This window comes from Pogona vitticeps, chromosome 2 (assembly GCF_051106095.1).
Source record: "Pogona vitticeps strain Pit_001003342236 chromosome 2, PviZW2.1, whole genome shotgun sequence".
NCBI classification, from domain to species: Eukaryota; Metazoa; Chordata; class Lepidosauria; order Squamata; family Agamidae; genus Pogona; species Pogona vitticeps.
In genome coordinates, this window is record NC_135784.1 from 134,608,879 (window position 1) to 134,633,815 (window position 24,937).

The 24,937-nt window shown below is 39.9% G+C and overlaps 1 protein-coding gene across 3 annotated transcripts in view; it reads left to right on the plus strand.

Moving 5' to 3' along the window:
* ACOX1 (acyl-CoA oxidase 1) overlaps positions 1-24,937 on the plus strand; it is a 35,399-nt gene that overhangs the window by 4,673 nt on the left and 5,789 nt on the right. The window contains exons 2-10 of one of the 3 annotated variants that reach the window (XM_072990511.2): positions 7,035-7,201; positions 10,790-10,950; positions 16,303-16,410; positions 17,185-17,304; positions 18,478-18,593; positions 19,377-19,546; positions 20,073-20,235; positions 21,806-21,996; positions 24,038-24,217. In XM_072990511.2, coding sequence (XP_072846612.1) covers positions 7,137-7,201; positions 10,790-10,950; positions 16,303-16,410; positions 17,185-17,304; positions 18,478-18,593; positions 19,377-19,546; positions 20,073-20,235; positions 21,806-21,996; positions 24,038-24,217 — 1,274 coding nt within the window. In that variant the 5' untranslated portion in view covers positions 7,035-7,136. The remainder of the gene's footprint in view (positions 1-7,034; positions 7,202-10,789; positions 10,951-16,302; positions 16,411-17,184; positions 17,305-18,477; positions 18,594-19,376; positions 19,547-20,072; positions 20,236-21,805; positions 21,997-24,037; positions 24,218-24,937) is intronic. The other 2 variants (XM_020805053.3, XM_020805052.3) reach the window with 2 other exon arrangements.

Below are 24,937 nucleotides of genomic sequence, written 5' to 3' on the forward strand. Positions count from 1 at the left end.
CCTATGGGAAATGCCGATTTGAGTTACGAACCTTTCGGGTTACTAACGGACTTCCAGAATGGATTATGTTCGTAAATTGAGGGCCCACTGTACTGGACAGGAAGGCAAGAGTTCCCCAAACATTTGTCCCACAGGTTAGCTGCTAAAGTAGCAAAAGGGTAAGTCCCTACAGAGTATACACAATATTTTGTATGTACTAACTTTGTATTTGATCCTATTTACATGTTATCTATGAATTAGGAGGAAATTTCTCGATAATTAAACTGAAGTGGTGATCCTTTTTATCATCAATGTGCTTTTTGTAATTAGAATGCTCTTATGAAAACTGGAGCTAAAACTGGAGCCTACTGTGTTTTTCTACCTCTTCTGTCCCTGTGGCATGTTATTTAAAAACGCTAATCTATACAGTACAGAACTGATTCATCAGATCTGTCAAGTGGACAGGGTCCTCCTGGCTAGAAGACTCAGAGATTTTTCAGCTTGACTATTCTGTGTCTGTTATATAACTGAAATGGAAACAGCAGCTTCAGGAAGACAATTTCCTTTAAATTGTTTCTAAATGTTGCTAAATAGCATTATAAGGTCCTGAACAATACAGTACTGAATTAAATTGATATAAGCCCAAATCCTTTTGTATCAGTACTAAGAATATGGTAATGATGAAGTTACTCCTGTGCAAGTTGGTGATGCCTTGTAGTGCAGAGGTTAAATGGCTGTACTGCAGTGCTCATGACCTGAGTTCGATGGGTTAGTTAGCTGGCTCAGAGTTGGCTCAAACTTTCATCCTCTAAGGTTGGTTGAGTATCTGGCTTGCAGGCAGGAGGAGGGGCAATGTGTATCCTGCATAATTAAATTTTAGCATGCAATTTAATTTTCTTTCACCCAAAGAGAGCTTTAAGCACTACGGGGTGGTATACAAGTAGTACACATTGCTTTTTGTTTTGATGTTTAGACTGGTGCTAGAGGAGTCCTTATTGCCTGAAAATCACTGCTGATGGCTGTGATCCCTAAGGCAGCAATTTGGGGGTCTTAAAAGCTCCTTTGAAGGCTCCCAAAGGTTTCCCTTGATCAAAAGGGATCCAGAGGGAGCCTTGGGACTGGGGGATGAGTAGAGCAGGCAATTTTAATAACTAAAGCCCACCGCTGATGGTGTCATTGCCTTGCATTATTGTAATTTTACACAAGAGGATTTTGTCCACTGTGTCTTCAGTGTGGGCTTATTCGATATCGAATTATTTGTTAACGAGGGGTTTGTTAATCCATTTTAAAGCTCTACTTTCTGGATAAGGCAGCTAACATCTCCCTCTTAAAACAGCATAATGGATAGATTGTCTGCATTCATGCTGAGCAAAGGCTACTTTCCTGTTATGTAATCAAGTCATGATGGTTTAAAGTTCATTAAGTGGGGCAAAAGTTGTGGGGTGGAGCTCAATTTTCTTTTCACCAGGCTGGCAATAGGTTGGGCCTCTGCCTAGGGCAAAGTGTAACGCACACAGTCAAGCAGAGGCCTTGTTATTTGATCTATTCTGTAACCTTGAGTTTGTTTTCTCCCTTCTTTGATTCTGGGTTTGTGCTCCTGTATTCTAAAGATATTTTAGATGTCAAAGAATTCTGTGTTTGAAACTCTATAATCAAAATGAGATGGAGAGTAGCTTAGAAATCCATACCACTGTTTATGCCTAACCACATGACATCCGTTTGGCTTTTGTGATGGGGCCCAGGCTCGATGAGAGAACCTGAAGGTGACTCACAACTTTAAAACAAGTAGAATTAAAAGCATAATAAATTATGCAATGATAAGCAATTAAACTACAAGAATAATTAAAATATATTAAATGATTCAAAGCATTTAAACCTTTAAAATAAATTTGCTAAGTTAAAACCCATCATGCAGGACCCAGTTATTAAAAGGTGGAGTTTCAGATATCATCAGAAGGATAAAAGGGAGGGGAGCAACCTCCCAAGGGAGAGCATTCCACAGCCTGGAAGCTGTCACAGAGAAGGCCTAGAGAAGTAATTGACCTGAATGGCACAGAGGCCTGTAGCTCCTTATTACAACATGAACGGTCTGTGTACTGAGGCAGTGCACCTCTGAGTGCCAGATGCTTGGAGCAAATAGTTGGAAAGTCATCAGTGAGTGCCCTTTCCTGCTTGTGATCTTAGATATACCTGGCAAGCTAATGATGGAAACAGATCTTTGGACTGGATGTACATTGACCTGCTTCATCAAGGACACTTACACAAGATATTTGAAGGCCTCAGTGGGTTCTAAAGAGTCATGTCACATTTGGCAGCTTTTCTTGATTATGTCCAGGGCTTTGATCAAAGCTCCTGTAGTTTGAATTTATCTTGCAATTTCCAAATATTATCAGCCCACCAATGAATGGAGGAGAGGAGTAGAATAGCTTTCCCAGCTACATTTATTTAACAGGCTGAAGTGAGTGACCTAACTTGTTGAAAAACAGCTGTGACAAATGCTTTGTGTTTGGGTGAGAAGAAAAAAAGGAGCCAGCTTCTGAGATTTTCCCTTGCATGGTGTCACTTTGTGAATGGTAGTGAGCAGAAGCGCGTGTCCTGTGGACCATCTTGACTGCTGCCATTCATATTGTCAATTTTCAGGCTGCCCTCGGCATCCATGGGACAGCATCCACTGCAGAAGGGTAGAAAGAGAGATAGAGTTGTGTGTCATCAGCATACTGATATGAAACTCTAAATCTCCATATGACCTCTCCCAGAGGCCTCATACAGATGTTAAACAGTAACAGGGAGATGATCGACCCCAAAGAGGTCCCATAGTTGAGAGTCTAAGGAGTAGAGACCTTCTCCCCCAGCTGCTCTCTCTGGGGTTGGTCCCAAGGAAAGATCAAGGCCAGGCCATTGATCCCCAACCCTGAGAGCCTTTCCAGGGGGATACCGTGGGTTGATGGTATTAAAGGCTGCTGAAAAATCAAAGAGAATCAACAAGGACATTTTTGCCCCTGTCCGCCTCCCTCAGAAGATAATCGTGCAGGGCAACTAAGTGCTGTCTCCGTGTTGTGATGCTGCCTGGACTGCAATGGGTTGAGGGCTTAAGTTTCATCCAAGAGGGCCTGAGACTGATCAGACTACCACCCTCCCCACTAGCTTGTTTTAAAAAGGAACATCGGCAACAGGTCTATAGTTGTTACACTCACATGCCCCCAAGTTCGGTTTTTTTCAAGGTGGGCCTGGTAAGTGTCCCCTGGAGGGCTCAAGGAACCTAACCTTCAAGGAGAAACATGTTGATAGTTGAAGTGACCTGTTTTGTTGTTGCCCTGGCAGCTTTTAAAAACCAGGCTGAGCAAGGAACTAGGGAGGTTGTGGTGGCCCTACAGCTATCAAGTACCTTGTCAACCTCTGATGATGAAACAGGCTGAAATAAATGAAAGAATTTTGAAAAAAAAAAAACTATCTCTAGCCAGTTAGAAATCTGACCAGCTGAAGATTCTAAACAGTAAAGAAGTCCCATGTAGTGTGTTTCAGTAATCCAGGTGTGATGAGACTAAGACAGATATCACAGTAGCCACGTCTGCCATCTCCATCAATAGGACTAGATGGTATGATAGCTTTAACTGTGCAAATGAACATTCATGGCAAGGAACAGGCCATTGCCCACCTGGGGCCATCTAACCCAGTAGCTGGTGGAAATGACACATTGGATTAGATTATCTGGTTCAGGCGGCTCCTTCATTTATTCACTGATGTGTTGTTAGGAAGCTTTTCATTAGCAAAATTCGGTAGCCTTTTAAATACGTATAAAAATATTATAGTGAATGATTCATATGTTGCCAGTATGAGCAACTGGTCTGGCAAGCTTTAGACCCAGAAAGAATTGTTAAATGAATGACTAACTTGATGACCCTTCATGGCACCAACACTGCATACCACATTTGAATTGCTACTGTAGTAAAGTTAATTCGGTGTAAGTTCATTATGGCTCTGTCAACTGTTGGACCTACTATTTTGAGCCAGGAGTTAGTTCAGAAAGTTAATGAACAGCATATCATTAAGCAAGCGGTTGCATCTTCTCAGTTTATACCTATGAGAAATAGTTGACGCATGCATGACACTTGGAGCATTCAAGAGCTTCAGCCTGCTGTACTGTATTCTCACAGTATCAGCCAACAAACTCTCCTGGCATCATATTATGCCCAGCCCTTTTTGTGTAGGTGGCTATGAAAGTACTGAGATCTTTGTTTTCTACTCCCTTTTCTTCAGTTTTCCATTAAACTACGGAGTTATGGTGATCATCTCCAATAAGAATAAAGCAGATAGAAATGAGGGAAACTCTTAAACATATATGTATTTCTTAAAGTGAGAGTTTTTCTTATGGAAAAGAACTGGAGATAACAGACATGACAGTGAAAATGGTGTCAGATTTCCCAGTTGCCAGAAGCAGAATGTTCTGGAAACTGCTGGTTATTCACACCAGTGGCATGAAGAGTACAATCCCTAGAAGTGGAGTTAAAGATTCACCAGAGGTAAATCTAACTGGAATGTTGAAATAAAGAATTTGTCTATATGGTGACAATTTGTCTTTTATATAAAATGGAAAGTCAAAGTGGTGCAAAGAGAAATTGCAGTCAGGAAACGTGTATAATAAAATTTTCAAAGACAGCTTAAATAGACTAGCATTTTTATCTACCTGAAGTTCTACTTTTCCCACTGATGGCATGCTTTTTTTTCTTTTCTTTTTTTTTTTCTTTTTTTTTTTGCTGTTCTTACAGAAAGTAATTGAAATATTGGTTGCAGTCCATCAATACAACTTCATTCACCCAACCAGGCAGCCATCGGCTCCTCCATAAAAATTCAATCCTTATGCTCTCTGGTTTTCCACCTGAGCAGCTAATCAGTGTTTCATACTTACTGTCCTTCCTCTCCCTTTCTTTTGAAACCTTTTGCTTCAAAGGTTTTTTTTTAACCTTTTCAGTGTTTTTAATCTTTGTGTTCCCCTGAGCCCAATGCCTTTTTTTGTGCAGATGCTGCTATATTGACTATGTAAGAATTTGCAGTTGGAAAGTTGTGTTTCCTATTAGTACATAGAGGAAATATCAGCAGGATGGACTCTCCAGATTTAGAGGTACCCCAGGGATTCTGGGACCAATGAGAAGGATGGCCTTTAAATTCATATACCCTGTTCACCAGCTTTCAGACACATCTGGCTGATTGTTACTGATAGCCTTTTAGAAGGGATGGTTTATGCTCTGATCCAGCAAGGCTGTCCTTGCACATATGAGGACACAAAGAGAGGGCAGCTCATTTTGACAGCTCAGAAACCAAAAGTGGCCTAAGTGAGGAAGGTTTCTGTTTGACCTGCTTATGGAATGAACAAAGTGCCAACTTGGCCCATGAGACAAGTGGCAAGTATGTAAAGTAACACTTGGTTTCCTTAGTTGCCCCACCCTTGCTCTTCAGGTTGCAATGCCCTTGATGTGGTTTGGATAATATTGAAAGCAATACAGGCATTATAATTACTGGTGGATTATTTTAAGGAAGGAACAACAGTGACAGGTCAGTTGCTGTATTCATCTTTCCATTACATGGAGTGTGGTTGGTTCTGATAACGTTTCCAAAGGGAGAAAAGGGCAGTGAAGCAGCAACAGACAGGGACTGTGTCTTTCTCTGCAGTTCTCAGGACAATAAGTGCGCCTGATGCCCCATTTTGAGCATGAGAACCTATATTTGACTGGTGGCCAGTGCTAAAGTAGACTTTTCACTAGCAGCCTTGGAATCAGTGTCTCACCACCGTGTCATAATTCCAGGAATCTGCCATTCTTGAGAGGGTTGTTAACATCTTTCTTATTACACTGTATTTGTTTTGACTAGTGTTTTTTTTTTATGACTTTATCAGGTCTTGGTTTCTCATTTCATTGGTTTTTCATGCTATCTCTCTGCTTGTAACTTAATTGTTGTTAAATATTTTATTTGTAACCTACTGTGGGAATCTGGATTGAAAATGAAGCTACATAAATGTATGAAATCTGATTGCATATTAAGGACCTTTTTTCTTCTGCTGCACTAGTTTTTTCAACTTGTGCACTGTTTCATTGGTATCATCGGCAGGATGCAGATAAAATGCTGCCTTTTTTTCGGCATTCTGAAAACCTATTCTACCATAATGTCGTAATTGTATAATTGAAACAATTATGGAAATAAATCCAAATATATATTTTTAGAAGAAATGCTGCTTGCAAAACAAAATTACCTAGAATAAGATCAGTCTGTAATTAGATTATCTGCCTTTAACAATACTGTATATTTATGTGAGCACCACCCCGGTTACTGGTCCCTATTTCTCTGTTGCTTTCACAACATTGACTTCTATCATGTGTTTCAAAATAGGATCCATACAAGACCCAATACTGTTTTCAAAGTAAGAAAGCGCAAATTAAGGAAACATGCGTAGCTTATGATTGTAGAATGTGGTGTAGAATCTGACTCCTCTGAAAGTTTTGTTGTGGGGAGACTGTGCTAGAGTATACATTTTAACCTTTGAACTGTTGCAAATTGAAAGGTACAACCAGGATGATTTAATACATGTTTTATTTGCTTAGGCAGACTTTTGCTGCTGGATAAAGATTGTCAGCGTTATTCTTTAACAGTTTGTACATGGCTACTCTTTATTTTTGTATTTTATATTTTAAAAAATCTATGACACAATATACAGCAATTCAGTAATGCCTTGCTATCAAGATCACTGCTATGTCAAAAGATTTAAATATTTTTTAAAAATTTATAGCCAATATCCTCTTAGGAGCAGGCAGGGTGTCATGTTCCACCCGTGGAACTTGCCAGAGCAAAAGTCCCATTTAAAGAACTGGGAATTCCCGCTCCAAAAATGCTCACCCATTCATGCAGTGAATCATTGTGTGGACAGTAGGAAAGAAGAAGATGCTATCCTAAAGAACTTAAATAAGAGATTTCTTTGTACGCTTGTGGAACAATGGAGGAAAACCTGTTGGAACCCATTCATGTAATGGCTACGACCTGATCAACCATTTCTCTTTCTCCCATAGCATATGCACAGGCATGGCCCGACCTGTTTTGCCTATTGATCTGCATTACAGCATGTTTATGCCCACCTTAAGGAACCAGTGCACTTTTGCCCAGCAAGAGAAATGGCTGCCTCTGGCCTCTCAGTTCCAGATAATCGGCACCTACGCTCAAACAGAAATGGGGCACGGTCAGTTCTTTTCAGAGACTTACGGGTGACCCTACGTGGGTTAATCTTGCCAGTGATCTTTAGAACAAAAATTCAAATTGTTTTTAAAAATACATAAATAAATGCTGGAGCCAAATAAAAAATTCTCACCACTTATGACTGTCCTTACTGTATGTAATGCCAAATACTAAGCTGTGCTGTTCTGCATACATAAAGGCACCTCCTAGCTATTTGCTGGTTTTATTTCCTTGTTCTCAGATCTTACAACAGCCCAAATGTCTTAGAACTGTTCTTAGCACTGCTGCTGGCCAGCATGAGCAGTTTGTTCAGTCAGCCTGGTTTTCTTTTGAATTTAGGAGATGGTCAAGGATATTGCAGAGGTATATGTACAAAGTCCTAGTTCGATACTACTTCATTCACATCTAGGCTAAAGGCAGCTTCACACTGGATTTAAATTTACTCTACAGACGCATACATGTAGTTGATACTTGGAGTGTGTTGCAAGCTAATAACATGAGTTAACCAAATGATGTGCTGCTGGGCAATGATTGATATATTGGAACAGAAAAAAAGCCTGGTGTGGCATATAGGCCATTATGTGATCTGTTTGTGAGGCACAGCGAACAATGAAGCAAACTTTGCGTAGGTTGGAAAGTGTACCTTAACATTATCTGCTACGCAACGGAACCAATCATGGTGCATTTTTCGCACAAAAGGAGTTAGCTCTAGAACAAGTTTTTGCAAGTCACTTATCTTGTTTTGATAGTCCTTTTGCCAAGGTCTTGCGACGCTAGTCTTTTCTTTTTGATTTGCTGTGTTACAGCTCGTAAAGTGCTGTCTCACAACATTTAGGATGTTGCCTGTATGTCGTCTGCTGCGTTTGGGAAGCAATTGATATAGCTAATATCCAATGCCAAGACATACTCGTTGCATTAAGTATCTTTTCATACACATGAACTAGAGGCACATGCCAAGCAGAAGATCAAGGATCTAAATGGCTTCTTCTCTCATCTACCTATTGCACCTAAAATCAAGAGATATCATAGCTTTTGTTCTTGAACACTATCACCCTCAGTTCTGATAAGATGTTAAATGAAGCTCAAGAATTTAAGATTGATACTTACGTCCAAGTATTTGAATTTTGTGCTGTACTGTAGAGAAGACATGGATTGTCCCTGGATGAAAAGCAAATGCCTCAGGTTTCTGATTCACCATCTCCAATCAAATTTGAAGAACGCTACATGTTATTCTTTAGGTTTTTTGATTAACTCGTTGTTAACCATCTGAAGTCTTGCTTTGGTGAACATAAACGTCCCAATTTTAGTGGCTCACTTCACACCACTATTTAAATACTGTACAGTATAGTAGTAGCATCTCACAAGCAAATTAGCGGAAGGGAACAACCTGTATCTTAGAAAATGGAGCACCCTATTGGTCAGCAAATTATTACTCTTGTTTGTCTGCACTGTCCCTTCAGACCTTGTACTGTATATGGTAGTGGTTTTTCTGCATGCTGTTTCTTGCTAACATATTTCTTTGCCTGTTATGTAATATTGGTTGCATTTCGCTAACTAACCAGAATATTAATGATAATCACTCTACATTTCTATGTGTGACGGGGCATTAGTGCCACTCACACTTTCCATTTCAGATTATTTCTTCAGAAACCTCTGCATAGTAGGCATCCTGAATATTGACTAACTCAGATTGCATTGTGCAAGAACAGAAGCTCAGCTTTTTTAAAAAATAAAGCATTTCACTAGGGCTGGCTTGGCATGGACCTGATTTGGGGGCAAAATTCATCAATGATGGATGTAAAGTAACTCTTCTAGTTATTTGGGACTTGTTCATAATCTTAAATACTTTCATTTTTTCATTGGCTAAAATGCTAGATTACAGTGTGAATGTAACTCTCCACTCAAGACGTAAATGCTTGCCACAAAGATCATATCCAAACCGTGTGCATTTTTGCTAATAGTCTGTGTTCCACTTTTTCTTTCATATTTACCACAATAAAGAGTCAGAGCTTAACTTTGATATATAAATGTGAGATAAATAGTTGACCCCACAGTTGTATTGTGTTGTAAATACTGCCACATATTAACTGTTTTAGCTACCAAATTGAGAAATTTGAGTTCCGTATTATCTCTGCTGCACAGGGATGTCAGTCACCAACTGCTGAATATATTTCTTCCCTGTCTTTTTTGATTCTGTTGTCCTTCTCATTTTCAAAAGACCTGTGTGTATGTATAACTGAATAATTCTGTTTTTATATTATCTCTATAGTTCAGGGATTGGACAAAATATTTATTGATAAGTCTTAACATACCTTTCCTCAGTGTTATTTCAAGGTACCTTGGATGGGTTCAAAATATTGCTTTATTTAATTTTAAATGGTGATACCATATAGTCCTCTTTAGTAGAGCAAACCCTACAGCAAACTATATCAATATAATCCCCATTCTGCAGATTGAATGTCAACTCTAAATAAAAGATAGTGGTTTACCTAAGGTTTTCTGATGTGTTCTTGACAGAAATCAGATATGGATCAAGACAACCTGACTGATGTTCTGGCCAGCTTGCATAACACATATAATAAGCACACCACACACCACTGTGTGGAACAAAAGCTGGTGTAAGGAAACTATGAGTAGATAATGCTCAGTCTGGATCAAGACAAAGTTTGAATGTTGTTACTGGATTGTTAAGGAAGTGTGTTCAATTAGGTTTGGGTTACCTTTGCTGGTGATGGCTCAGCTATTTATGAATGTTGGCTTTCAACACAAAGCTATGTTTCTTCTTGCTAGCTTTGATTGCTGGTTCAGAGCACCATCCTTTTCTCATTTGAAGAGCTCTTGAATGATTTTAAATAATAATAATGTCCTGTCAAGTCCATTCTGAGTTATGGAGACCCTTTTCAGGTTTTTCCAGGTAGAGAATACTCAGAAGTGGTTTACCATTCGCTTCTTCTGGGGTTACCCTGAGGCTATGCAGCTTGCCGAAGGCCACACAAGCTGGCTGTACTTAAAGGAGGCACAGTGGGGAATCAAACCCTCAAACTTTGACTCCACAGCCAGATACCTAACCCACTGAAGTATCCAGCCAGCTGATAATTTTAAAACCAGTACCAAAACGTGATGGTGTCAAACAGACTGGAAGGAATGGAGGCAAGACAATATAGTTGTTTTGAATTATGTTCTAGAAGTTGAATTAGATATAGATGGATTCCTTTAGTACCATTGTGAAACAGTCCTTGTCTAATGTACTCTTAAATGATTTAGGGGTGCAGGTAGAAAATGTACTCCCAAAGATCAGGAGAAACCAATAGAACTCTGGTCAATAAAGTAATGCATTTGCCTCTTCTAAGCCAATAAAAAGCAGAGTTGCCCAGTTATTCTAGGCCTCCTTTCACAACGGAATATCCTTTTTGGTCTTTGGAACAGGCATAAGGTGCTGTAATTTCTGGACTAGGGAAAAGAATGGTGCTTGCCAAATTCTTACTCTTAAATGATTTTTGTTTTTCCCCACTCCAATTTGCACCTCCAAATCTCACCTGCTTGCAATCCTGTAATGCCCCTCACACTCCCTTCCCTCGGCATTTTTCCGCAGCTGTGCTCACCGTGGACGACCTGAGCCCTTGGACCTCCATCTGGGCATGTTCCTGCCCACACTCCTAACCCAGGCAACCCAAGAACAGCAGAATCGCTTCTTCATGCCTGCTTGGAACTTGGAGATCATTGGCACATATGCCCAGACAGAGATGGGTCATGGTATTGTACTTTCTAGTCCTTATTTGCAACAGTCCTATATTTGGCTAGAAGACATTGCAAGTGGCAAAGGGTATATGTTCTTAAGTCTAGCATCTTTCAACCTGTCCAAAGTGACAAAGTTCCCTCTTTATTAAAAGAGAGAGCCAGGTATTTCAGGTGGTACAAAGACAGCCTACCTGGCTTTATTTGGAGGGAGACATTTCTGAGGAACCACTGTGCATTTTCCCATAATTCTGGCACAACTGTCCATCATTTTTTAATATACTGTACATATATTAAGTTACACACATTAAAAATGAATGTGTGTGCTCTAAGACCAAAGATTAGAAAATACCACTGAGCAAGAAATAATTAATCCACATTTCAAAAGGAACTCAGGGAAGAGAAGCTTCTTTTCCAGTAGTCCTAATTTCTCTGATCAGTGACAACCTCTAAATTAACTGGTTCCCAAGAACCACCTTGGCTTTCTTAAACCATGGGTTCATTATCTCTAGAGACAAAAATAGCTTTTGCAAGAAAAGCTCAATCGTCTCTCCTTAGTGAACCTCTCTGTTTGATGTGAGTCCTAGTTTAAGTAAAGTTTGTAGCCTTTCTGTGCTTTACCTGACCTTCTGGCCTCAGCATCCTCAGAGATTTCCAGTATAAACTAGAAAATATTGGGATCCATGGAACCTAGTAAAAATCTTTAATATCAACTATAATGTTAAGGTATAGCAGTCATCAAAATGGAAGCTTCTTTCCAATTTTGGTTTATAGTGGAGAATGAAGAAACTTCTGAAAAGTAAATACTTTTTGTGAGTGTGATGCATTGCAAAGTGTCAGTTGGGCTTTTAATTGTGAAATTCTGGTGCATTGATCTTGATGTATGAAGTCCATTTCTGTTCCTCAGTGACAAGCTACAATTACTCAATTTTTTTTTTCATTCTGAAAGATGTGGTAATCTTGAGTACATGGCAGTTGAGTTAGGCTCCAGGTCTTTCTGACTCAGTGAATGACATTTACCCTAGCTGGTAAATATCCATATTTAAAGTAGGACAGAAAGCTTTAATTCAGATACTAAAAGAGCATTCAGGCTTTCCTTTATTTGGGAATTAGCACAAGGAATTATCAGTATTAAAATGTATTTTTAAGGTAAAGCTTTCCCAAGAATAAAACAATAAAATATAAAATGCTGTTAATAAAACATTACAAACTCCTATAAAAAGATAAGCATTGCTTCTTAGTCATGGATGCACATACAAAGAAGAGAGTGAATTGGAGCCCTTTTCTATCTCAATCTTAATCAGGTATCATGGGGTAGTCTCCCTGTGAACAGTGCCGTTTGACTTATCTCAGTCTGTATGTCTGCTTTTTCACATGGAAGAAAAGCATGCCTTCACTCTGTTTTAGCAAGGGGGCGTGCCGTGACCTGTAGAAGCAGAAAGGCTGGCATTTTCCATCATCACTTTCTCAACTCAGCAACAGACCATTGATTGAGGCTCCATCTGCCCAAGAAGCACTGCAGAGAGGAATATACCACATCTGTTAGAGGCCAGGCTGAGGCCTAACACCAAGAGAAGCCCAGAGGGAAAAAAACTACGTAAATGTCGGGCCTTCTCAGCAGTGGCCCCTTGCCTTTGGAACAACTTACTTGTAGAGAGCCACCTGGATCCCTCAATGAAGGCCTTCAAGACTAACTTGAAGACATGGCTATACAGGCAGGCCTTCCATACAGCCAACACCTAGCCTATCCACCCTTTCTTCTCTCTCTCTCTCTCTCTTCTTCTTCTTCTTCTTCTTTTTTTCTTTCCCACCTTGGACTCTGTGATTAATTTGGATTTTACCTTAGTTTATTTTATGTTATATGTAAACGCCCAGAGTAGACATGTTCTATCCTGGCAGAGAGATCCTCATGTGTATTGTTTTCCTTGTCCCCAAGGCTGAGTAGTAGAAACATATATTATCCTAAAAACCTTTAAAGCAGGTTGCTTGTCTTATTTACAGTGGTGCCTCGATTTATGACCATAATCCGTTCCAGAAGATGGTCGTAAGTCGAAATGTTTGTAAGTCGAATCAGCATTTCCCATTGAAATGCACTAAAACCCATTTAATCCATTCCGGCTGTTTTTTGGTTGTATGTAGATGCACCAGTTCCAAGTCAAAGCATTTGTTCCCATAGGAACTAATGCAAGTGGTTAATCTGTCCTCTACCACTAGGGGGAGATTTTTTTTTCTTCTTTTAAGCTAAGATGACTTAGGTTTAAAAAAGGGCAAGAAAGGAGGGAGGGAAGGAACTATGGGGAAAAGAAGAAAGAAAGAAAGAAAGAAAGAAAGAAAGAAAGAAAGAAAGAAAGAAAGAAAGAAAGAAAGAAAGAAAGAAAGAAAGAAAGAAAGAAAGAAAGAAAGAAAGAAAGAAAGAAAGAAGGTCATCATTGGGGCACACAGACCCCTCAGATAAAGGTTTGTGCTGTTAAGCACAAAAAGAGAGAAGAGAGAGAGAGAGAGAAGACAACGGGGGGGGGAGAGTTTGGAGTCTAAAACACTTTTGAAACCAAGCACCTTTTAAACAAAACACATTTTAAACCAAACCACGCACCTTTTAAACCAAAGACATTTTAAAACCAAATATCATTTAAAACCAAACACATTTTAAACCCACCCACCAACCTTGTTCCGGCAAACAGACCCCCTCAACACAAAAAGAGAGAACACACACAGAGAGAAGACAATGGAGGGGGGAGAGACTTGAGTCAAAACCCAATTTTACACCATGCCAACCACAGCAGCCCTGCACAGAAAATGTTCTGATTTTAAAACAAAAAGACATTGGAGTCGCATTTTAAACCCACACCTTTTAAAACAAAAGAGAGGTCACAGTACACAAACCCTAGGAGCCACAGAATGCAAAAATAAATAAATTTTACATTTTAAAATTACAGTCTATTGTTCACATTTGATTTCAATTTAATATTACAGTATACTTTTCACATTTTAAATCCACACTGCAAGACCCATCACAGCACAGAAACATAACCCCCCACCTAGCCCAAACCCAAGCTGCAAAAACCCTGTACAGTAAATACAGTGTACTCACCCAGAACAGGCAGTCTTTCTGTTTTAAAAAAGAAAGTCAAAAATCCAAAAAGCAACCAAACTCCCCAAGACCTATCGGAAATGGGGAGAACCCCCCCCCCCCAAAAACACAAACCTCCCAAAACCCATCACAGCACAGAAACATAACCCCCGCAGCTGAAAGCCACACTGCAAAAACACCCAGAACAGTTTTTAAAAAACAGAAAACAGCACCTTGCTTCCCTGCAAACACACACACACTCACTCCAAAGCAGAAGGAGGCAGTTCCGAAGCCTCCGACAATGCCGCACACTCTCTAACTGCTGGGGTGAAAGAGCTACAAAGAAGCAGCCTCATCACCACCTACAGTTAGAAATTTGAATTTCCCACCTTTCCCCCCTGCCTTTTTCAGTTCGTAACTGGAAGCTCCGGCTGCAAAATTTTGCAACCACAGCTGGTTGTAACTCAAAATGGTCGTAAGTAGGGACGTTCGTAAGTTGAGGCACCACTGTATTAGCCATCACATTACTCTGGACTTCCAAAACTATGAATTAGTGACCTCTGAAAAGTTATCTTCTCCACATCTCATTTTGGTTTTAGGAAACTAAAAGACATCACTTCCTTTATTGAGTCAGTAGATATTATGTATGGTTCCAACTGCTTTCCATTTTTCCTAGCATTATTGTTTTTATCAGTGTATGTCTTCTCGTATATGGTCAACGTACAGTAGTCATTTTACCTTCTAGCAAGAAGTCCAAGTTAATTTGATTTAGAACCCATTTGTCTTTCTTGCGATCCATAGAATTTGTAAAGCTCTCCTCCAACAACACATTTAAAATCTTTTCACATCTTTTCCTCTCAGTTTTCATCATTATCAGGTTTTCATATTCAAAATTCTTTGATATGCTCCAGTAGCCAATATACATTTGCAATATTATCTATATGCATAAATCAAATAAACCCTAAGCATCACTTTGCTTATATGAGAAATTAATGTCCTATAGTTACTGCAGTCTTTGGCAGCTCCTTTTCCAGGATTGGAATGTATATTGAATGTTTTTGGTCTGTGGACCACTATTTTGCTTTCTATATTGATTGGTTAGATTTAGGATGTAGGAAACAGGATTTTGATAGATCTAATTTTATAGAAGTTTAAACTTGAGGATAGGTTTGATACCTGCCAGAGACAAAAAGGAGACACAGAGCTTACTGCATTCATATTTAAAGTGTGTGCTGCAGTCAAAGACTATATATATATTTCCTTTCTGAATGATGAAAAGCTGAAGAAGCAAACCCATGGCTTTGCTGTAAAAGATGAATATACGATTTGTAATGTGATTGGCCAAAGAGGAATCTCTTTACCCAGTTCTACGGTTGCATTAAGTACTTTAAGAAGTGCAAAATATACTTTAAACTTGTTACCTCTTGTTCAAAATCAAAGCCAACTCCACTGCTTTTTGTAAAGTATGCCATGTAAATCTCAAAGGCCAGTTTACCTGTTTGTAATGTAAGCAAGCTTTAAAAAACAAGAGCCGCCAATCCTGCCATTTTGACAGGAAAAAAACCTCATCAGGAACTACAAAATCCTTACAAGAAATTGGCTTTCTCTCCGTTTGCCTGAGATGCAAAAGATAAGAAATTGGTCTGTCAGGTTCCCTGAGCAGTCTGATTCTTATGTGCCTAACTTTAATGAGGGACAAGATTACAGCTATGAGTAGAAGCAGCAGAATGAAGATTTGGAAATGAAAAGCATGGACGAAAAAACTGCAGAACATTTTAAGCCTGACTGTGGAGACACCTGCAAAGCAATATCTGGATTTGGGCAACCAGCTGCATCACAGAAGAGGGGGAGAGGTCCATGGAAGGGAAAGTCTAGTGACCCTGCCACTTCTTTAAATGACGTTGTCTTTAAATTGCTTTATGTTAGAAATCCATTTTGCATATATGCTTCAATATCAAATAAGCAAGGAAATTAAGCTGTGAGTAGTGACTATCTCTTGGCTGTAAAACCAGTATATTTTTAGGATGGAGGTGCCCAACATTTGAATGATTTGAGTACAAATTTAATTTTATGACTTATTCACGATTGGCATGCATCCAGTATTTCACACATGTAGTTGCCTTCATTTGTAATGTGTTTTCTATTTCCCTTTGTGTATGTATACTTTGGCAGTATGTTTTTTCCTACCTTTTGTGTTACCTATATGTGCCCCTACATGGCTGTTGACTGAAAAATGGCCACTTTTGTAAGTCCACACTCTAATAATGACTGGTGAAATAAGATGTGCTACCTGTTCACAGGAACTCATCTCCGAGGACTGGAAACCACAGCCACTTATGATCCTGCAACCCAAGAGTTCATCTTAAACAGCCCAACTGTTACTTCTATTAAGTGGTGGCCAGGTGGATGTAAGTGAATTGCTTAAACTTTGAAGCAAAAGAAGATTTCCTCACACTGATTTCCCCCCCAAGACAATAAAACCAACTAATTCTTGTTTTTTTAAATGGAGTTCAGACTGTATAATCTTGTTTCTGTACAAAAAATTTTGAGTGAAAAGGTATTTTATCTTATTTTGTTTAGGATCTTGTAGAAACTATAGAATGAAAGAAATGTTTTTATTATTGTATTGTGCTGTATAAGGATGCTAAGAGGTCTTTCAGAGAAGTTTCTTGGTCTTTTATGTATCTTATTTTATGAGGACTAAAGTTTGAAATGAAATGACATGAATTTTCATTAGGGAGGCTTGGAGAGGGTTTTCTTTCCCCTGCTGTTTTTTACCTTCTCCAACCTGGTGCACTCCAGATTTGTTGGGCTGCGACTTCCTTCTGGGTCATTGGCCATGGCTGTTGGGGATTATGGGAGTTGTAGTCCAGCATGTCTGCAGGGTGCCAGGTTAAGGAAGGCTGTTTTAGGGAAATGTACTATAGTATGCTCCTTGCTGTGTCAGATGCTCCTTCAGCCTACCTCACCCTTGGGCAAAGCCTGGTTATATTTCAAGAGAGACCACCTCCAGGTTGAAACTGAAAACAACTTAGTTTTCAGACCTTTTTGGATGTGCATATTTATTTCGGTGTCTGGCAAAGCTCCTATTTAGTACTTACAAATAAACTGGATGTTTTCCTGGGTTTTGTAGTGAAGCTTCTATTTGCTTAGGTTTTTTTCCAACTTTTTCTTCTTTGCAGTGGGTAAGACGTCAAATCACGCTATTGTTTTGGCTCAGCTGTACACCCAGGGCAAATGTCATGGCTTACATGCTTTCATTGTGCCAATACGCCAACTGGGAACACATGAACCACTGCCAGGTATGGATCTGCTGCATACATGTATGTTAATAGTTTCTTTGTCACTATCCAGCTGTGTGGAGTGCTGTAAGTAGTTATGTATCTTTTACAAACGAAGGCAGGATTTAATGCTTCATCCACATGCCCTGTGTGAATTTGGAGCAACGTCTCCCAAGCTTGGTGCTATCAACCACAGCTCCCATCATTCCTAGTCAGCATAGCTGGTAGACACCTCTAGATATCACTAACTCAAGGGAGAGCTCTTCTAGATGATTGAAACACCAGAATTGCTGAGACTTGTCAAGGTCCGCTCAGTCTCTTGGGAAAACCTGACTCTGCACAAAGAAGTACACCATCTGTTAAGTAGCTGAGTTAAAAGAAGAAAGTATATCAAGAATATCATGAGATGAGGACACATCATGAGATTTTTAATTGAGATCCTCCATTATGGTAAAGTACCTTTTACATATAGGCATATGTACATATATATGTCCAAGCCAAGCATGTTCCCATTAATCATAGCTGTTAATCATAGCTCCCATGTTAAGTGCTTTCATGGGATCTATGATTAACTTTCAGCCACTTGCCTATTAATTAAGATGATCAGCTTAATGGGAATACAGTACTGTATTTTATCACAAAGTACAAAGAGCTGGAGTAAAAATCAGGCAGATTTCCTTACAGATATAGATGCACTTTTGGTTCTTGTGGAAAATCCAGGGTGGTGTGAACACCAGTAGCTTCCAATAGCTTTATCTCATGCAGCTCCTTGAACTGGGAAATTGCTCACTCCTGACTTAAATGAACAAAGCAGTAGTGGTATCTCATGACCATGAGAGTAGAGAACATCTGCCATAAGTTTCTGTTCATGAGTAAGGAATAGTTTACCATAGGTTCTGGAGAGACTGAAGGATCTCGTGAGATCCTGAGTCTGTGCACTTTATATTACTATAGAGTGATATGCAAGATACATAGCTTCTTCAGGATTCAATGATACTTTGTGAACCTTCATGCACTGAAAGAATCATTACATCAATTAAGGAAACTTGTGCCACCATATTTTGACACTTTCAGCTGGTAATAATTCTTGGGGAAAGAGTATTTTGTGAATGTTCCATTTTGGTTTTGCGTTAAGAGCTCAGAGAATATATTCTGATCATCCTCTTCCTGTCCTTACTGTACCCTGTTTGATAGGCATTACTGTCGGTGATATTGGACCTAAGTTTGGTTATGATGAAATGGATAATGGCTACTTAAAAATGGACAACTTCCGCATTCCCCGTGAAAACATGCTAATGAAACATGCCCAGGTAAAATGTTTGTGGTCTTTCTGGTATTTGCCATTTATTTATAGTTGCCAGATAGTCAGAAAATTTAAAAGAAAGCATTCTAATCAGAGGCTTAATCTGGCTCATTGTGGAATCTTGGACTGTTTAGAGACCACTTCAGACATCTTTTAAGTTGATGTTACAGGATGTAACAACTCCCTGTTCAAACCAGGGAGTCCTGACCATGCATTTATTGAGGCCAAGTGCATTGGAACCTTTTTAAAGTACAACTGTCTCTGTCTCCTTGATGTATAAAATGGCGCCAGTATCTGGATGGATATACCAGTTATTAATCTCAAAATATTTCCTGCTCCAACCACATCCTGCTTAAAAAGCATACATTAAGTATCTGGCCTCCTCCCTTTTGTTTTCAGCTGTCATCTGTTTTGTAAGAGCCTGATGATGGCTGTAATTATTTTCATCACTAGGCTTTGCTTGGAGAGTATGACCTTTGGAGTCTCAGGATAGTTGTTCCACTGGTTTCATGGTGAGACAGACAGCAGCCAGAAGTGTTGGTGGTGGGCATCCATCTATATTTTTAGATTCACATCCTGCTCCCGTCACATAATTCCAGCATGGAAGATGATGAATAGAATTAAGTGCAGACCTCCAGTATCTTTCTGACAACTCAGTATCTGTTGGGACATAGTTTTACTGTATCTCATGGCAAAGCAAAATGTAGTCCTTTTAAAACTGTAAAAGTAAAAGTACTGTAAATGCTTGGTTAGCTCGCTCATCAAGTCTCTACCACTTTATTTTTCCTAGGTTGAACCAGATGGCACATATGTGAAACCCTTAAATGCCAAGCTAACGTATGGGACCATGGTATTCATCCGCTCAATTATTGTAGGTGATGCTGCTCGCTCTTTAGCCAGAGCTTGTACAATTGCCGTCCGTTACAGTGCCGTGAGACACCAGTCTGAATTAAAGCCAGGGTAAGAAGCTAATGAGAGGAAATCAAGCCTAACTTTTCCACAGTGTTTTATTGCTAGAATAACCAATATACTCTGCTACCCCTTGCCCAGAGCAAATATTTTAAATAAATAAATATAAGTGGTGATTCAGTTTGGGCCCAGTAGGACATGGCAAAGCATATGGGTGGAAACAGAGCAACAGTGGGTCAGTGGGGAAAATCTCAGGATATTTTGCCCGAAGCCAGTCCTTGTTCCCAGAACTTCAAGCCAAGTAGCAATAAAATGGAAATAGCACTAGGAATAGTGAACATTGTTATATGACCAAAACATTATTAGTTTTTCATGGTTGTGGTTTTTTCTCCCTCTTTACTTTTTGTTTCTCTAGCTTATTTGTATTGTCTTGTTATATAAAATTTGTGAACTTTTTTCTTTTAAAAAAAATCCACAAATTTTACTATACCTCAAGTATTTGTATTGCGTTTCTAAGAAATAAAGCTATAGCATCAGAAACCGTTTATTTCATCCTTTTGTTTACTTTCTGTTACAGGGAACCAGAGCCTCAGATTTTGGATTATCAGACTCAGCAGTACAAACTGTTTCCTCTTCTGGCAACAGCGTATGCCTTCCACTTTGTGGGTGCCTATATGAAAGATACCTATCATCGCATCACTGGGAACATCAGTGAGGGAGACTTGAGTGAGCTGCCAGAGGTGGGAAGAAGGACAATTGACTGCTAAAAAATGTATAGCTTTTCTTTAGGATAAAACCAGACAGATAGAGGATGGCTCCCAGAAGGGAAGCAGAAAAAAACATTTTTGGTGCCTAGTCATATACAGTGGTGCCTCGCTTAACGATTGCCTCACTTAACGAGGAAATAACTGTACGATTAGGCTTTTGCGATCGCAAAACAATGGTTTAAATGGGTTTTTTTTTGTTTAACGATGATCGGTTCCCTGCTTCGGGAACCGATTTTCGCTTTACGACGATCAGCAAACAGCTGACTGTCGAGTTTCAAAATGGCCGTCAGCTGAAGAAAATGCCCCCCCGCTGTTTTCTAGGACAGATTCCTCGCTTTACAGGCACCAAAAATGGCCAACCTATGGAGGATCTTCACTGTACGAGCAGGTATTCAGCCCATTGGAACGCATTGAACGATTTTCAATGCGTTTCAATGGTTTTTTTAATTTCGTTTGACAATGTTTTCGCTCTACAGCGATTTCGCTGGAATGAATTAACATCATCAAGCGAGGCACCACTGTATTGCAGTTTCGAATTAACACTATACCAGTACATGTCATGCAGATGAATGGCAGTACTGTTTTTTCTTGTGGGACAAGATGTATCTCCAGCAGTAAACAGGAGTTTTAGCTGTTGTTTAGAACATTGTACAGGGACTCTAAAGTTCACTTTACTGCTTTTACGACTATTCCAGTATTAGCTAATTTCTCCTCCAGTAAAACAAACTTATGCAGCTGCTGTGCCTCTTGTTGTAAACTGGCAGTTTTCCATCATCAAATTCAACAGCAAGAGGATGGAGGTACAGTTCAGTTTTCACTCACTGTCACAGGACCAACTGAGCTGGAAGTGCAGGGGGCTGCTCTATTCCGTTCAGGTCACCCTACCCAAAATTTGCAATACTGTTGTGAATGGACAGAAGTACAGGAAGGCAACTAGTACTGTATGGCCAGACTCCTGGTATGTTTCACTTTGGCAGAAAATATCAATGTGGTAGAGACTTTTAAAATCAGTACTACCACAGAGAGAGATAACAGTATCTCTTGGTTCTAAACTTGGGGACATTTAACTTGATTGGTTGTATGTTCAGACAGAATGACAAAAAAAAAAACTGCTTCATGCTGTGCACTGTTAGCTTATGGAGCTACAAGAAAGCACTGGTGACCATAAATGGTGCCTGAACTCTGTGCTACCTTTTAACTGCAATGGCTGCTAACCATTAGGAGTTAATTAATCTAAGAGGGAGAATATGGGTGGTTATAACCTTCATGAGCAAAGGCAAAAGGCAAAAAGCTCTTAGAATTAAAGATTTGACTATCCCTGGCTGAACAAGCCATAGGACCCTTGTTGTATCATGTCTTGTCGGGAGAGAACCAAAAAGTATGATGGTTGACGGTGACATACGACAAGTGTAGCAACAATCTGATAGACTTTTGATTTTTAAAAATTCACAGGATTTTAAAAATGAAAAACGGTATAGAAACACTAGTGGTAATATTGACAGTAGTAACGATTGTTGGCTCCTAACATTTCTTCTTTCCTCAGCTGCATGCGTTGTCTGCAGGGCTTAAAGCCTTCACTTCTTGGATTGCCAATGCTGGCATTGAGGAATGTCGGATGGCTTGTGGTGGGCATGGCTATTCCCGCTGCAGCGGCCTGCCTGATATCTATGTCAATTTCACTCCCTCCTGCACGTATGAAGGAGAGAACACTGTCATGATGCTGCAGACTGCCAGGTTAGTAATGCAGCACTTTGTCTGTTGCTTCATGTGGGCTTCTCTTCAACTCATTTTTCCACTTGTTCACATCACTCACCTACTGCCTGTGCCAGAGAGGTGATTGGACACTAGTCCATCTTAAAATTGCTGCCAGTGGTTTGTTCATGGTGGGCTAGCCAGACTTCATTGTGGAATTGGGTTTTCCTCTTGAAACTCTGTGTATGTAGATGCTGTATCACCCTCCTTCTTTCTCAAGGGATACTCTGGAGCACTTTCCCCTCACAGTACGTGTCGTGGAACACAAGCTAGAGATTAACACGTAAAGGGGCACTCCTGAGAAACTTGCAAAGTAACAGAGGTTACACTTTGGAGGACAGTGAGCCACCTGTAGCAGACTTGTGGAGGGGGGGGACATCCTTCTAAAACTTACTGGGAGAGCCAAAACTTCACAGTAGTTTTGGATTGTCTCCTTGTCTCAATGGTTAACAGAATTCCTTATCCCAGGTAAGATGAGTCTAGGACAGAAAGCAAGCCTTTTTTCTGCCTGGCAGAGTTTCCAAAAGTACACTGGTGGGCAAGAAATGAGTGTGTATTACGGGAAAGATTTGTCAGTTCTCTTAATTGATATTGCAACTTATCATAGAGCTACAGTATCTCAGATTCCTTGAAGGTCTTACTCAGGGAGGAAAATGGATCTTGAATACTAAGGTTGTTCTGGAATTGTTGAGGTTTTGTTTAATTGTTTTTCTTCATTTGTGTAAAACCTATGAATAAAATACGTCCTGTGGCAGTTCACTTTAACATGAAAAAATGCAAACCACTGACTCAGTAAAATAAAATCAGATTAAAACCCACAGCTTGGGAGTACTAGAAGTGCCAGATCCTAAAAGTAGTAGAACATTTATATCTTCAGATTTAAAACCTGAAGTATATTAAAAAGTATATCCTATGGTACAGAAAATGGCAAAAAATAGATACCAAGTAAGCCTCTTTGGAGAGAACAGTCTGCAGTATACCTGCCACCAAAGGGTTCACCTTTTGACAGTTACAGATATCATTTTGGATGGGATTTTGTGGGGTTTTTTATTTACCTTTGGTATGAATTAAGTCCCCCCCTTTATGTTTACTATTGCTGATGGTGAGTTTAATTGGCTGTTTAATTTTTGCTCTTGTTTTTGAATTACGTATTTTATTCCTGCTGTTCCTAGTTGTGTTGCTTCATTCATTTGTTCATTAAACTGAGCTTTGTTGTATCTTTGTTCTCTTGCAGTGTTCTGACTTGGGAGCCTTTTTTCAGGCAGAAAGGAAGTCTATGCATGTTAATATTAATAAATAAAATAAACTCAAATTCTTGCCCCAAAAGTTCTTAATTAAAAGGAAGTCGGGGCGGGGGAGAATATCAATTCAAGAACAGTACAGTGGTGCCTCACATTACGATGTTAATTCGTTCCAGCGAAATCACTGTAGAACGAAAACATTGTAAAGCAGAATTTAAAAGCCCATAGAAACGCATTAAAATCTGTTTAATGCGTTCCGATGGGCTTAAAACTTACTGTCCAGTGAAGATCCTCCATAGCGTGGCCATTTTTGCTGCCCATGCAGCAAGGAATCCGTCCCTAAACACAAGCGGGAAGCCATGTTTTTTACCCAGCAGCCATTTTGAAACCGCCGATCAGCTGGCCGAAAATCGTCGTTTTGCAAGAATCGGTTCCTGAAGCAGGGAACCGATCATTGCAAAGCGAAATTCCCCCATAGGAAACATCGTTTTACAATCACTTTTGCAATCGCACAACATTTGTCGTAATGCGATTTCGTTGTTAAACGGGGCGCTCGTCTTGCGAGGCACCACTGTATTCTGAAAGGTTTCCTACTCACCCTATCCAGGCTGTAGTCCAGATGGACAGAAGTCATATGGTTTTATGGCAACATTTTTTTTCTTTCTCGCTGTACTCTGCATGTACTTTGCCCAGTGTCTGACATGACTTGATTGAAATTATACATTGTTTTATAGTACTATGAGCAGGAAAATGATGAGATGTAATTTTCTTCTTGCATCCAGATTCCTTGTCAAAAGCTATACCCAAGTTAGTTCAGGACAGCTGGTCAGTGGCATGTTGTCGTACCTGAATGATATACCCGGGCAACACATTCAACCCCAGCAGGTGGCTGCCAGACCCACAATGGTGCATATCAACAATCCATCCAGCTTGGTGGAAGCATATAAATTGAGAGCTTCTAGGTAAGTTCCTTAACAAGGTGTGTGAAAGATATCGTCAAAATATAATTTTTAAACAAAAATCTGTCGAGCCCAGAATAGCTTTTCATCTGGCTACAGTATGGGTTGGTTTTCACTTTACTTTGCTGTTGCCCCTCAAATGAAAGCTGTCAGCCTGCCACCACCATCCCAAAGCCATCCTACTAACTGCTGAAAAAATGTGTATGGTGCAGCAGTGCTACAGAGGTAATGTTCACTGTAGCAAATTTTTGAATAAATAGTGATCCAGAAAACAGCTAAGAAGAAGCCAGGGAAAGAACATGGACATAAACAGCATATGTAGGTACTGATTTTCTTTTTTTTAAAAGCCAAGCTGCATGACAGAGGCTCAAAGTAGTGTCAGGTAAAGGTAAAGGTTCCCCTTGACATTTAGTCCAGGCGTGTCCTACTCTAGGGTGCGGTGCTCATTCCTGTCTCCAAGCCGTAGAGCCAGCGTTTGTCTGAAGACAGTTTCCGTGGTCGGCGTGACTAGACATGGAACACTGTTACCCTCCCACCGTGGTGGTACCTATTTATCTACTCACATCTGCATGCTTTTGAACTGCTAGGCGGGCAGGAGCTGGGAGAAGCGATGGGAGCTCACTCTGTCACGTGGATTCGATATTACGACTGCTGGTCTTCTGACCTTGCAGCACATGGTGGGTGGAGGATTGACAGGCATGGCACACACACACACACACACAC